At 46.2% G+C, this 14,859-nt stretch overlaps 1 protein-coding gene across 3 annotated transcripts in view; it reads left to right on the top strand.

Annotated features, from left to right (window-relative positions):
* The window catches only part of LOC119386541 (FUN14 domain-containing protein 1), a 49,102-nt gene extending 35,589 nt beyond the window's left edge, over positions 1-13,513 (top strand). For all 3 annotated transcript variants that reach the window (XM_037653812.2, XM_037653813.2, XM_037653815.2), the window contains 2 exons: positions 3,331-3,450; positions 13,347-13,513. In XM_037653812.2, the coding sequence (XP_037509740.1) occupies positions 3,331-3,450; positions 13,347-13,427 (201 nt within the window). In that variant the 3' untranslated portion in view covers positions 13,428-13,513. The remainder of the gene's footprint in view (positions 1-3,330; positions 3,451-13,346) is intronic.
* Positions 13,514-14,859: the final 1,346 nt, after the last annotated feature.

Genomic DNA, 14,859 nt, shown 5'->3' with positions numbered 1-14,859 from the left:
GGTGTCTTTAGGCATGGAAATAGTAAGGGTGAAGGTAGCAAAAACATATTGCAGTTCTCTTATTTCTTGAACACATTTCTCGAAACAACCAGTTATACCATGAAATACATCAGGGGTGAAGTAATAAGAATGCACATAATCATGAGTGGTAAATGTAGCGAAATGCTTTCGTGTGAGGAGTGACAGACAGTTTGCTAATGCATGCTCCTAATCTTTATATTATAAGCCTCAACAATCACTCTTGCATTTAGGCTCGTGCACAAGGAGATGGTGCACAATAAGATAAAATACCGCAACCTCTTGTAGTCATGAGACAAACATTGACTCGGTGCTTGGTGTGGCCTGACAGCCATGTGCATTTGTATGGCCAAAGTGGCGTCCTAACACATCAGGCAGAGCCAGCTGCTCTGCTGATGATGAGCTGATGGCTACAGCCTTCTCTCGGAAATTTACAGAGATTTTGCAAAATTCTTAAATCTGAGTTGTGGTTACGAGTCCTCCTTCAGACGGCGTGTGTGAGTGATTCAGTGCAGGCACTGGAGCAGCATGGGTGACACTGCCAACGAATTTCTTTGGCACAGCATTCTTGGCCGCTCAGAGGGCTAAATCTGAGCGTGACACCCCTTTCAGAGGTATGTGTTGTGCTTGGCCCGAATTACTGCGTTGAACCGTCCAACAAGGTGGCTGAAGAGAGCCGTCAACAGCTATGAGCATTCCACGAGTGAATTCGTAGACGTTATTGCAAGTCAGGGTGGTGTTCGGTCTGCAAAGACGAAAACCTTTTGTGCTATGTATTCTGCTCAGTGAATCATTTTGTGTTTTATTGATAGTGTAGTTGCCAGCAAGGCCGCAACACGCAAACGCTAAGGTGAGCGACCTCGGCCGGTGCCTTCGAGCCGGCTGTTATACAACCAAAGCACTCTGTCAATGTTTGTCCTAGAGAGCATAAGTTATCTCTTCAACAGATTGCACCAGTTCATCGACCTGTGAATCGGAAGTCATGTGGCTGTTTCCCCCTTATTAATAAAAATATTATTGTACTCAAGCATGCAAGCCAGCTGACAAGGGAAACTGCTTAAGGGCTTAGCAATATAAACATTAGGAATAAGGCATGCACTGTCTCTTTTCACGATACAGAATTCCACCACACTCATGATTATGTTTATTCTCCTTACTGTGTCATCACGTTGTCTTGCACCGTATGACCTCTTTCAGCAGACATGTCTGGCTGCTTGTCTATTGTAAACAGAAAACGAAAAAGGCAACAGAAGTTTGAAATAAAGAGCTGCGCAAAAAGAAGACACATTCACAAGGAAGGGTACAAGGGCAAGCGCCAGCTCACAGCGATTATTCATGGGCGGAAGCACTGAATAAAAAGGAAAAAGGTAGCACCAAGAGCAGAAAACAAGAATGAGAGGCCAAATCCCCTTCAGAAATGACCCAAATATGAGATATATGAAAGGCCTTCTTTGAAAGGGCAACGTTAAATGACATCCTGCAGCCTAGCCCCCCCACCCCCCTTTCTATGTTGTGCACTGTCCCGGCTCTTTTGAGACTAAATTTCGTGACTGGCCCGCTTGCTGACGCGAGTTTGAGACCGCTGCACTAGGCCAAAAGAGAGTTCTGCGGCAGAAGTTGAATTTTAGAAAAATGCCGTTTGGTTCATTGTGGTGTCAAAAATAGGATGCCAAGCAGCAATGCCAAGATGGACTGCCAGACAAATCAAGATAAAAAGGGGGCAGACTATGGAGGTGGGAAGTAATCAATACTCTGAATATTTTGTAGATGTTCCTTACCGTAGTGCACCACCTTAACTCCAGGTCGCGGGATCGAATCCCGGCCGCGGCAGCCGCATTCTCGATGGAGGCAAAAATGCTTGAGGCTTGTGTACTTAGATTTAGGTGCACGTTAAAGGAGTGGTGACAGAAAATTTGTGAAGCTCTGTTTTTTGCTCTTAATCAATGGCTACTGACTCTATAATAGCGGCAACGAAACTCGTTTGCCCCAGCGCGAGACGAATGTTTAATTATATGCTCGTATGTTATGACTGGAGGCAGTTTCGATTTCGAAGAGCACTCGGTGGCCCCGTGACGTAGCCGGCCTACTCGATCAGGTGACCACGAGAGCCAGTAACGTCACTGGCCAGCTTCTGCCATGTTGTCAGCGCTGCTGTTTCATCTGCTGTGTTGAGCAGGTGTTGAGCGTTGTGAGTGCTTGTTTCCTCGACCGTCAAACTACGTTGCTTATCTAGTGCGGCAGTGGACAAAAGAGCTGGGAGGAGTGTAAAAATCAGTAAGAAAAGTTTGATTCACTTTGTGAATCTCGCCAGTAGCTGCGATTTTGTTCTTGTCGTTGTCGTCCAACTGAGGCGACGTTCCACCAGGCTTGGAGTAGCCGCAGCATTAGACGTGCTGAAATATTTTCGCTCCGATCATTCGTAAAGTAGCAGGACGAGAAGTGACGAAGGAAGCGGTGAAATTACAACATTGGTGCTCTGTAACAGTGTTTATGCGTAACATGCAAGTGATGTGATGTACGCTTTACTGACTCGTATTTATGTCAGGGAACGCCGCTTTCTCAAGGCATACCAATCCGACGTACGCACGTCGGAGGGCCGAAGCACTTATCTGTCCTCTACGAATATGATCCCGGCAGCAGAGAGCTTTAGTTCGTCTGTAGACTCCCTAACATTTGCGGGTACCTGGTTACCGGAGCTGTTGACGGCTGCAGCAGTAGCAGCAACTGCGGAACCCGTAGCGACATCTTGTGGCGTTTTGTCCAACTACAATAATTTTTTTTCTATTTTTTCCGTTGCGTTGCTGCTCTTGTCGGGAAAAAAACCAATGAGAATACTGTGAGTTGCTAATTATCTCACTGCTAATGCTTTACGCAGAATCAGTAAGCGGGTAAGTCGCTGCGATGTTATATTGTAGGTCTCTGGTTAGGCTATGCATCATCGGGTGTCGCTACCAGCATTGTCCGTCTCGTACACGCCTCCGGTAACCCGGCCAGAACTCATGACGTACGTGGTATGCGCTCGATGACCTCATCGTCTTTTGCTTCTATTTCCGATTTGGCACTTTCATGAACTTCAAAACTCAATTAAAATACCTTCTAGGTGGTATTTGTGGCTGATATTGTACAGATAGCACCTATATGCACCCATTAGTGTGATTCAGCAGTCAAATTGTGTCCGAATTTTTGTGTCACCACTCCTTTAAAGAACCCCAGGTGGTCGAAATTTCCGGAGCCATCCACTATGTCGTCTCATAATCATATCATGGTTTTGGGACGTTAAAACCCATCGGGTGCTCAATATTTGGTTTGCAGGTTGCACAGCACCAGGGCTACGTGAAGGTGAACTGGTCCAGGCTTAACAAGGACCTGCAGCAGGCACAAAATGAGCTGGCACGGCGCACAGATGGCAAGCTGCCCAGGCTGCTTGAAGAGGTGAGCAGGGGCTGTGTTCTGAGACTATTGCTTTCGATGTTGCTTCGCTTGATCTGGCGTGTCCAGTGACTGAAGCGACTACTAGCCCACCTTTTCCTCAGCCAGCCAATCAGTGCAAACCCAGAATATGGCCCAAGGATGTAGTAAATACTTCTATGAAATTTGCCAAGTCATGTGTTCCTGAAGATTTTCTAGTGGCTGACATTTTGAGAGAAGCCCGTAGTTGATCCCACTTTTAGCAATCCTAGATGTATGTTATTGTGTTTTCTGGCTGTTCCCATTCAAGAGAAATGCATTGAGCAGTTTTACTTCACCGTTACGTTACACATAAACTCTTAAAATCCAAACACAGTAAGCAGACAGTGTACATGGAGTTACAAAGCTTGAAGGCGTGAACAGGCTGCGCATTGCACCATGCGTCCTGCTCTATTGGAGCCATGGTTAAGGTATAACATTTGAAACGGGCAGTGAGTCATTGTCATGCACGAAAGTTCACCCACTCTAAGGTCTATACAGTGCAGCAGTTATTTTGCCATTATCAGGAGATGTGTTTCATTGACACTGTGTTTACTTGCATGATTTGCACACTTGTAAAGAAATTCATGCCTTCCTGAAGGGGCTGTGCTAATGACAGAAATTTTGCAAACACATCTACAGTAACTTCTACCAGCCTCATGGCATGTAAAATGTGACAATTACTTGATTCTAACTAAAAATCCGCAGAATGTAACCAAGAAATCTGCTGACAATAAGCGCCAATAGATACGTCGCCAACATCGGTAAACCCCAGACGCAGTCCCCATCCCCCAGTGCTATGCAACTTTGCCAATACAAACCTGGCAGGAACGCAGGCCATAATTGCACTCTGAACATGAAGTAATACGTTTCCTCTTTGTTTTTATTAAAGCGTGGTAAACAACTTAGCTGTAACACACAGTGGCAATGCCAGTGCGTGAAGACGAGGACTTGAAGATGACACGCATGTGCTGTCCAACTTTGTCGCCTTCACACCCTCGTGTTCTCGTGCTGCTGTTGCATCTGCCAGTGCACTCCTGTTTTTGCAAGGCAATTTTCGGGGACGTGTCAGTTCTGTCCAAGGAAAGCAAGTTCTTAGGCTGCGAGATACTAGAGGCTTTTCATGTCAGGAGAAAGGGGTGCATCAGCCAGCCATTAGTCTGACTAACAAGCAATTTTCTCATGCGCGCGCGCGCGCGCGTGTGTGTGTGTGTGTGTGTGTGTGTGTGTGTGTGTGTGTGTGTGTTTATTTTTTTCATGGTTTTTTTACTTGCTACTTTGGTAATCCCTAGGGTGGCTTGTCATGTTGGATCGCATCTATTTAAAAGGCTGATTACATGTTTTCAATAAACTCGGTTAATGTGTACCTTGCCTCATTTCTTTTGCTGTGTCCTGTCCTGGATTAAGAATATCAACAATTGCTAGTGAGACCTTTATTGTTGGTCAGAAGATGGAAAGAAGGATGCAAGATATTGTGCCATCTGTGGTGAAGTGTGTGCCATGAAATGACATTGGAAGACAACGAAGAAGAAACTGGCACGGGCGTGAAAAAGCAAAAAGGATAAATAAATGAAAAGCCAATTGGAGAAAACCATGGCTATCGTTCCAAAGCACACGAAGAGAGAAGGAAACGAAGCGAAGAGAAAGAAGCAGTAGCTGGGAGGCAGGGAGGAAGACGGGTCACGCGTTTCGGCCGTCGGGTTTCGGACCCGAGCCAAGACCTCTACCCCTCTCGACCGGTGAACTGGGGGTAACCATGGCTACTTGCTGCTGTTCATCACGGGGTGTCGCTCGTGTGCTGCTCCTGGTCCGACGTTCCTGTGCCCGTGGACAGGTTTGAGCAGTCGGGCTTCGGGCTCGAGCTTGAACGAGGCTGTCCGGCCGGAACCCCTTCTTGGAGCCAGCGGGTCGACATCGTCTCTTCATCAACGAGGCTGCCGATACAGTGGGCCATTGAGCGACTCAGCTTTGATGGCAACGGCAACTGCATCAGCTCGATACTTCGCTCAGTGGCATCTTGGCATCAGTGGCACCACTGACCCTGGTGAGATCAGCACCGTGCCTTCACTTCTCACCGCGACCAACGGTCCATTAGAAACTGAGTGTTGAGGAACGGAGCATGTCGCTCAGTGACCTTGCTGTAGCTGAAGGGTTCGGTATTGGAATACTGTAATCTTCTGTCTTTGTTAGTGTTGTGTGTTCGGATTTTAGTGTTGTTATTAAATGTTGTGTTCAAGCGGTCTCGTCCTTTAAGGAGTGTCTCGAGGCGACGTCTCTGGCACCTCCGAAATAAAAAGAACCTGCACGTTGTGCATAAAACAGAACCACAATGTAATACCATCACAAGGTTCACGAGGCCAGGCATACGGGGCCGCAGGAGGCAGAATTGCCCAACTTGGAACTCGTGAGTTGCACTGAAACCTGCAAAACGATTTCGGCAACTGCCTTCATGATGAGCCCTCAATTTCAGGAGGTAATGTCCTGGTAAAGTATCGAGTCGGTGGGAGCTTCCACCACAAGGCACATGGCAGCCACCGTGCCTCTCCGTTCAAGTGAGAGGGGGCTCGAGTGGATCTGGGGGATGCTTGACGCACCCACTGATGTCGGGTTCAAGAGCAAGGAGCCTGAACTGGAGAAGCTAGTGACTGCCAGGACACAAACTGGTAGAGTGCAGCACTCGTAATGTGTGTTTCGGAGAGGTCCTGGTTCTTTGGTGTACTGTGGCTATAGGCGATGCGCAAAGCACCGACGACGCCATCTGCTGCCATGGCTCGGAAGCGCTCGCGGGGCCCGGCGAGCAGTGTTCCCGCAAGCGTCTATACGCGAGTGCACGGATGGATGTGTTTTTCATCGTGATTTAACGATTCTGGCGGGCCTCAGCGATGTCGAAAAATACCTGCTGCGTTGTCGGCTGCTCAAACACACACAATAAATCGCCAGGAACGCACATCTACAGGTTTCCGGTGCTATTTCATGAGCGAAAGCGACGGCGGCGGTAGATTGCGGCTGTACGACGTAGAAGCTAAGCAATCGCGCTTTGTTTACGGCAGTGTTAGAACGATTACCTTGTTTTTATTTCTTCTTTTTTTGTCGCTACGTTTTCAGCGAACGCTACTACGTTTACACTTGGTCGCCTCGCCTGCATTGTAGACACTACAATTCACACGAGGTTGTTATTACTGATAAGACGCGATACCTTGGCTCACTTGAAAAACGAATGGCGCGAAGCGCAATACGAGAGAATGTAGGGCGGGTGACGGCTCCTTTAAAAAAGCGCCGTGGAATCACACATGTACTGTACGAAATCGGCTGCATTCTACCTATTGATGGCACTGGAATGCGATCATCGGTGCAGAATGTTCGCTGTGCGCTTCTGCACCGATGATGACAAGCTTATCGTTTATTTTTTCACAAGTTTATCGTGCTGGTTTCAAAGTTTTACCAACGCTGACCCTTCACGTGGCCGACCCTGTGAAATCTATACGCCGGTGCGACAGCGCTCCCTCAAAATCTACTATATCAGCACATGGCACGTAAACGAAGCTACTGTGTCGAGAAAAAACATTGGTTCACGCGTCAACGCATGCAGGCGTTAGTGATCGGGACGTTATAAAGAAAGCGGTGTACTTACGATGAGCTCCACTTCGTAGGAGAAGCTTGTTGTTGATTGTCTGTGACAAACACTTGTCGCGTATGGGGACATTGTCGTCCCACACAGCTGTGACATCGGACACATGTCCACTATTATAAAGTGCGGCTCCTTTGCGCACACTGTTGCCGCAAAAGTAATTATTTGGGACGCGCACAACCGGCGAATCGCACGCGCGCAAATGAGGCGTCTGCTACGCGACCCGCGAGCGGTTCCAACGGCCGCCGCTACGCGGCTTTCAGTGGCGCCTCTATAGGCGCTGCGCATCGCGGATATAAAATATAACCGGCACAACAGTGTACTCCAGCAAGGCAAGCAAAGATCACGGATTGGGTAGCTGTGTGGGGGAGCAATATTCAAGAATAGGCAGTACCAGGGTAGAAGTAGGCCGGGTATTTCGCTGAGTCATGGTTGTCAGAAGTCATCATCATCATCATCAGCCTGTCTACGCCCAGTACAGGGCAAAGGCCTCTCCCATGTTCCGCCAATCAACCCGGTCCTGTGCTTTCTGCTGCCACGTTACACCTACAAACCTGGTTATACCTGGTTGTCAGAAGTAAGCACCACCAAAAAAAATGATACTTTTATGGTGATCATAATGGTTAGAAATTCCTAGAAGAAAGGCTTAAGTGTCACTGGTTTTTATTGTCTGCTTAAAACTGCTAGCCTAAAGATTCATTATCAGACCAAATCTTGAGTATGCCGCTGCCATTTGGAGCCTGCCTCAGGCTTATCTAACAAATTCACTTGCGCTACGGAACGGTGCAATACTATTTATCCATTCATCATATTTGCACCATGCCATTGTGTCATCATTGAAAGAAGAATGATCTCTATTAACTCTTGCACTTGGTCGCCACATGACCGCCCAGACTTTATCAGCTCACACATCTCCTCGCACCGGTCATGCCTTACAAGTCACCCGTCCGCAACATTTCTTGCCTCCTTACCACGTGCATCATCTGAATGGAACAACCTTTCCCACAGCACTGCCGCCATTACCTGCCCGACTCTATTTCTGCAAAGTATAACACATGACCTATCACACAATTAACATATGTGGTTACCGTTTCTGTAATTTATGTATATCCACCGTAACATTCACAGTGCTTGTCTCTATTTACATTGGGGCCTTGAGATAAGATTGCCCTAGCGATTTCGTTGTCTCAGAGTCCGTGCGCATCGTTGTGTTTACGTGTGCGCATCTCGTTCTGTTCTTTTTGCGACGCTGGTGTTTTTGTGACGATGGTGTTTAACCCCTTCAGGGTTTTCGCCGTACATGTACGGCAGAAGCTTCCTGGTACCAAAGGGTTTTCGTCGTACATGTACGGCATAGCGTTTATTTTTAAAACGCGCGCCTTTTTCGATCATTTCTCTTGTTTGGCCTGTGTTTCCACACTTCAGGAATATGTGGAATTTTTTTCATGCGCCGATGTCTCTCCGTTGTATTTTTTTTTCGCTTCCCAAAACGGCGCGCCGCCTATCGCTTGCCCATCCGAGCGCGTTCGCGGTGCAGCTGCTTTAAAGTGCGCGCCTTTTTCGATGATTTCTCTTGCTTGGCATGTGCTGCCACGCTTCGGGAATACGTGGAATTTTTTTCATGCGCCGATGTCTCTGCATTGTTGCTTTTTTTATGCTTCGCAAAATGGCGCGCCGCGCGCCGGCTATCGCTTGCGCAACCGAGAGCGCCCACGGCGCGGTTTGGTTTCAAACGCGCGCCTTCTCCCATTTCTCTTGCTTGGAATGTGCTGCCACGCTTCGGGAATACGTGTAATTTTTTTAATGCGCCGATGTCTCTCCGTCTTTTTTTTTTTTTCCTTCCAAAGAGGCGCGGCGGCTTGTAGTCTTGCATCAGAACGCGCGCACGCGGTCCGGCTCGTTTCGGTTTCGTCCTTTGGGTGGTTTTCGCTTCTTGCGCCCGCAAAGCTGATGGCTGTTTGGTTTCTAATCTCTCAAGTGGTGACCGCTTGTTACTCTCTCATTTATTGCACCCCGGCGCGCGATTACATCTGTTTCCGTGCGGCACTAAATTACATAAACGACGCCGCCGTGCTTGCGTTTCCTGTTTTGGGTTCTCGGAAAAACTAACTACGTCTTGTTGGCGATAAGAGGAAGTATTACTGTAGCTTTTTCACTCATTTTGCTTTCCGGACGGGCGCAGAACCATAGTTTCCTTCCGTGCGCTCACTGACGCAGTTCGCTCACGCTATGGAAGCGCGCGTCGGTTGCGCTGCTGCCGGTGAGTCGAGCAGCGATTCTTCCGATGCGGACTATTCCCCAATTGCCGATCAGAATCTGATTCATTGGATTTCAGTTCGTCAGACGAGGATTTTTTGACGATCAAGGAGCGACATCTGAAACGCGTGCGCGGGGAGCCATGCTTCAAAGACTATCACACGCTGAAAAGTTTTTAGTGTTAGAGCACGAGCGTTTTTAACCGGAAACGTACTCTGGTGCGCTTATTTTTGTGTGTTTGTGAGCTATGTTTAATACAATGCATAATTTTTATTCATAAAAGACTGTGAAGCCTTTTTTTTAGGATTCTGCTTGATTTTACTACGAATAAACCATATGTATGTAACAACAAAACAGATTTTTTTGTCACTTTACGGTCAAGAAAAAAAATTTTAAGACAATTTTTTTCTTAAATAGAATCGTCTGAAGAATTTATTTCAGCAATAAAAAAATTACACATTTTTGGACTGGATTTCGCGAAAAAATTCGACCCTCAAAGGGTTAACGGGGTTCGGTGGTAGCTGTGTGACAGGAGTGGTCCATACAGAAGCACCGTGATGTCGACTACCTGTCTCGCGCCCCTGTTGACCTGCCGCCTCGGAAGTGATCAGGAGGACGACAGCTTCCTCAGAACTTTCAGTGCAGACGACTTCGCTGAACAGCAATGAACCAACCCAGAACTGAGAAGCCTAGCAGAATATTTGGAAGGCACGCCCACCGTCGCCCCTAAGGTTGCTGGGCAAGGACTGGCATAGTTTTGCTTGCGAGACAACGTTCTCATAAAGAAGAACGTTTCACCAGTCCGAGCCCAACTACCTTGGTATTTGGCCTTCAGCAATGCGAGGTTTTGCAGCCTTTTCATGATGACGCGATGGCTGGGCACCTCTGTTTTTCGTGCACACTAGCGAGAATACAAGAAAAGTACTACTGGCCATGCCTTACCGCTGACGTCATTCGTTATGTAAAGACATGCCGAGAGATCCAGCGACGCAAGACACCACCGACAAGACCTGCCAGGTTCCTACAGCCGATCGAACCACCACATAAACCATTCGGAAATGCACTTGCCAGGGCCATTTCCAATGTCAATGTCGGGGAATAAATGGATCATCATGGCCATAGACTACCTGACCCACTACACCGAAACTCGGGCCCTCACTAAAGGTAGTGCTGCCGAAGTGACAAAATTCCTTAAGAATATCCTGTCGTGTCAGGAAGTTCGCTTTGGAAGTCCTCATCACTGATAAAGGGACAGCTTTTACGGCAGACCAATCATTTATCGATCACCGCATACACCAATGCCTGCTTTTTGTGAAGCACTTGACACTATTCTTGACACTCTTCAAAGGAAAAGAAGTCCGTTGTCATCATGGGTGACATTAACATTAATTTGCTTGATGCTTCTTCCTCATATTATAGCATAGTTTGTCTGCTGTTTCCAGGGTTACGGTCTTAATTTTCCTTCCCATTCGTAGCACTAATAATGGTTTGGGAACACTTCTTGATCCTGCTCTTTCGACTTCATCCTCCTCCGCATTCGTTATACGAAGTAATATTACGCATCGTTTTCCAGTTGCACTTGGCTCAGTTCTCACGCTAATAACTTGAGCTTTGTTACAAATAAGTGTGACCACGACAAATTTGTAGAAATGGTATTGAATTCTGATTGGTCTTGTGTCACTTCAATGAATAATGTTGAATCAGCATACATCACTTTCATCTCCATAATATCCAATTACGTATATTCATCGACAACATGTGCACAATGCCACAAACATTATTCCTCCCCGAAGAATCCATGTTTAACGAAAAGATTACCTAATAGCGTACTTAAAAAAAGTTAACTTATATAAAAAAATAAAAATACAAACATTTAATTTGCGCCTGATTGATTGTTACCAGCAATATTGTAACACATTGAATGCTGTATTAAAGGATGTGAAAAAGCACTGTTATCAAAATGAAATCAATTGTACTCTCTCAGACATAAAAAAGCAGCGGCGCTTGATCCTTTCTCAATAAAACCATTAATCCACCGATAGCCAACATTAGCCATGAAGGTTCAGTGATGTCAAACCCACTTGACATCACCAACGTATTTAGTGCTACTACTCCTCTCCTATACCTGTTCCATTTAGTGTGCATGACGAACTTGATCATTGTGGTCACTCATTTTTTTCTTTTTCCTACTACCCCTGAGGAGGTAAGATGTGCAGTAGACCTTTTTCAAGGACACGAGCGCCACCAACGGGTGCGCAAGCGCTCATGGGAAATGTGTGTACGCCGCAGCAGCCGCCGCGACGAGCGCGCGGACCTCGCCCTGTAGCTGTCCGCTTGCCCCGTGCCAGGACTTCTTAGACACAGTGAATTTGGCAAGGTGCAACATGTTACTGCGCAATTCAATCACGAACTTCAGTGTTTAGCTGCTACGGCCTCTCGACAATTTCCATCTGTCCCACTGTTGGACCAGTTGAGCGGCTCAGAAGCGTCACCTTTTATTTATTTATTTATTTTTTTGGCGCCAGCGTGCTTTACGGCATAAATGAAAAAAAAATACAACTCGGTTGCCTACGAAGTGCAGGAGCGGTCTATGATTGGCAGATGCATTTGGAATCAACGTCCATCGACACTGTCGACGAGTACAGTGTGAGGTTCTGATATTTAAAGAGTACACTGGAAAGCGTAGTCGGCATTTGGGGAAATGAGATACATTCATTGCGTCGCTTGCACCATATATGTAACGAACGATAAGTGCCTACTAACCTTCGTTGGTGCTATAACTACAGGTTGGAATAATACTTAGAGCGAAAAAAGAAAGGAGCAGTACAAAGGAGGAAATGCACAAACCAGCGCTCACACACAACTGAAAGTTTATAGCATGCGTGAAAAAAAGCATATATACAAAAATGGGAGTGCGTCGCGCGTGTCATAAAGAGGCACAAAAAAGTCAAACAACCAAGGCGCGTGCTTACAGTCGATTAATAAAGTTGAATTCCTTGTCTTGTAACGACTGAGAAGGTTGACTGACACAAAGTGTGGCGTTATTTGTGACATGCCCCCGAAATTTCTCCCGTTGTCCGAGTAGGTTGATGGTACACAATTACTGTGCTTTCGAAGATGGGATTACATTTTCATGACTTCGAAGAATACCAGCCCGTTGACCATGTTTGGGTCTGGACACCGATACGCCGACGTTGGCTCAGCAAAAAACTTCTTCCACATTATTTCGGGCCATACTAGGTACTTTGATGTCTCGGCACACTTGACTACAAGGTTATCCCAAATGGCATTACGAACTTTCAGTGGTGCCACGCATTACCCGAAATTGTCCACACATTGCGCCTTAAACCTTACTGTGTATGCGGACGAACTGTGGAACTTTATTTCAAGCTTTATTTCGAGGGGGGTCTAGCCTCCCCCCCTCCTGAAGGTCTGATGGAGGGTGGAATTTTACCGAAAATAAATAACGAAAATATGTTTTTCAAGGCCTTCAGCAAGTGCTCCCCCCCCCCAAAAAAAATTCCTGGCTAAGGGCCTGGGTAGCACATGACGGTGCAAAATATGATGAATAAAGCAGTTTTATAAGCTATAAAACGTTTTCGCAAGTTTTTTTTATTTTGAACATGTTACAGAAGCATTTCACGTCATAAAAAAATTTGGCAATTTTGAAACAATTTTTCGTAATTTAATCGGCATTTACGGGGTTAAGATTATGCAGAAGGACGCAAGTAACCAAGTTTATTCTAAAGCTAACGCGAGCACCAGCGAAAACGCCAGAAGGTTTGATAAGGCATCTATAAAAGTCTACTCATTTCACAGATGAGCAGATTAGTGGACACCCAGCGTCTGCGTTCACCATTATCATTGTACATCAAGTATTGCTTGTACTTTTAGTTTTTCTTTTACTGGGCACATGTTCGCCCAATAAAGCGTTTCATCTTTGTAGACATTGTTCTGCTCTCTTCACCGTCATAACCATGCGACACTATTTTTGCAGGGCCAGAAGTTTGTCAAGGACAATGTCTTTCTGGCTACGGGGTTTGCTGGCGGCTTCCTGCTGGGTGTTGCATCCTCCTGAAAGCAAGAATCCTCAGCTGCTTAACTTTGTAGATTGTTTCAGTTTGTCTGCAATAAAAATAATGTAGTGTTGTTTTGTGGCCAGGAAGGCCCTCAATGAAACTTAATTGTGTCTGTCATTGCAGACTGGTATTTCACCAGTTTCTACTGCTGGTGGAAAACGTGCAATCAGCTGCCACTGTTTGTGATACATTGCATTACATACATCCCAAAGGTTGAAAAAGGTATCAAGGCTGTGCGTCCAGAGACTGTTGTCACCTGCAGTTTGTTAGTACGAAGAATGCTTGTAATGTTGTCCATTGCACAGTTGTCCCCGTAGCAATATCGGCAAAAACTCTGAGTTGTGTTAATGTTGTGACACTGGGATGAAAACCGTGCCGACACGATGAGGTAACATTATTCTTCGTTGAGTAATTAGCAATGTGTTTGTGACTAATGCGTTCAAGTAACCTAGAAATAGTACTGTGGTTAGAAATTATTTCCTTTTTACCAGACTGCGACCATGTTAGCTGATTTCCAAATGCAAAGGACGGTACAGGCACACATGGAGTATTTCAGAAAAGTACATGTTTGGAATATCAGCGCTGCACACTCGGCACTGTGTGTGCGTCACCCTTCCTTGTCCCTGTCTTCTATTGCGCTGTGTTCCTTCCACTGCCTTTAGTTGTATTAATGTTGATTAAAAGAGTATGAATACCTTTATAAGTTGTGGTAATGCCTGGAAGGGCGAGAAGGTGAAAAAAGTGGAGTGAAACCATATCATCGACAAAGACAGATTGAAAGAAATCATTGAAGGCCTCTGAGATGCAGGAAGGTGCACAAGACATCCGTAACGAATGATGGAGAGCCAGAAGCCCTAGGATTAATTGTTTTCTGCAAGATAATTTCTGTGAGAACAGTTGTTAGTTAAACATTGTAGTAAAAGTCTTTCACCTCGTACATTATAGCTTTTATAGGCACGTCTCGTTTTTTTTATTGAAATAAAAAATAAGTGAAAGATTTGTCGCCATTTTGCGACGGCTACCCCTTTCCGCTTAGTGTTTGGGTAAAAAAAATTACACCATCTCCCACTAAAGGAACCATGTGGAGATGATGCAAAGCAGCGCATGGGTCGACTTAAAGTTAGTTCATCACGGGCACCTTGCACGATGTTAACACGTCCTTGCAAGTGGAGCACACCATGAATTCACTGTAGTTGCTGTTACTCGTTACGAACTCTTGTTGGAGCACGCGGGAGCACATACGTAGGTTCATCGTGCGTCTGCAGAATATCGTTCCCCGACGCCATCACGACCGGTGCTAGTCGCCGGTGTGAACCAGCCTTAAGGGGGAGAGGCCACAGCGTATTACCCAGCCCCTTACACAGGCCCGAACGCGCTATCGCGTGCCAGCACACACATGGTTCCCGAGAGAGAGAGAGAGAGTACAACTTT

This window comes from Rhipicephalus sanguineus, chromosome 3, assembly GCF_013339695.2.
Source record: "Rhipicephalus sanguineus isolate Rsan-2018 chromosome 3, BIME_Rsan_1.4, whole genome shotgun sequence".
NCBI classification, from domain to species: domain Eukaryota; kingdom Metazoa; phylum Arthropoda; class Arachnida; order Ixodida; family Ixodidae; genus Rhipicephalus; species Rhipicephalus sanguineus.
Note: the sequence above shows the minus strand (reverse complement) of the source record. Positions and strands in the feature narration are given on the sequence as shown.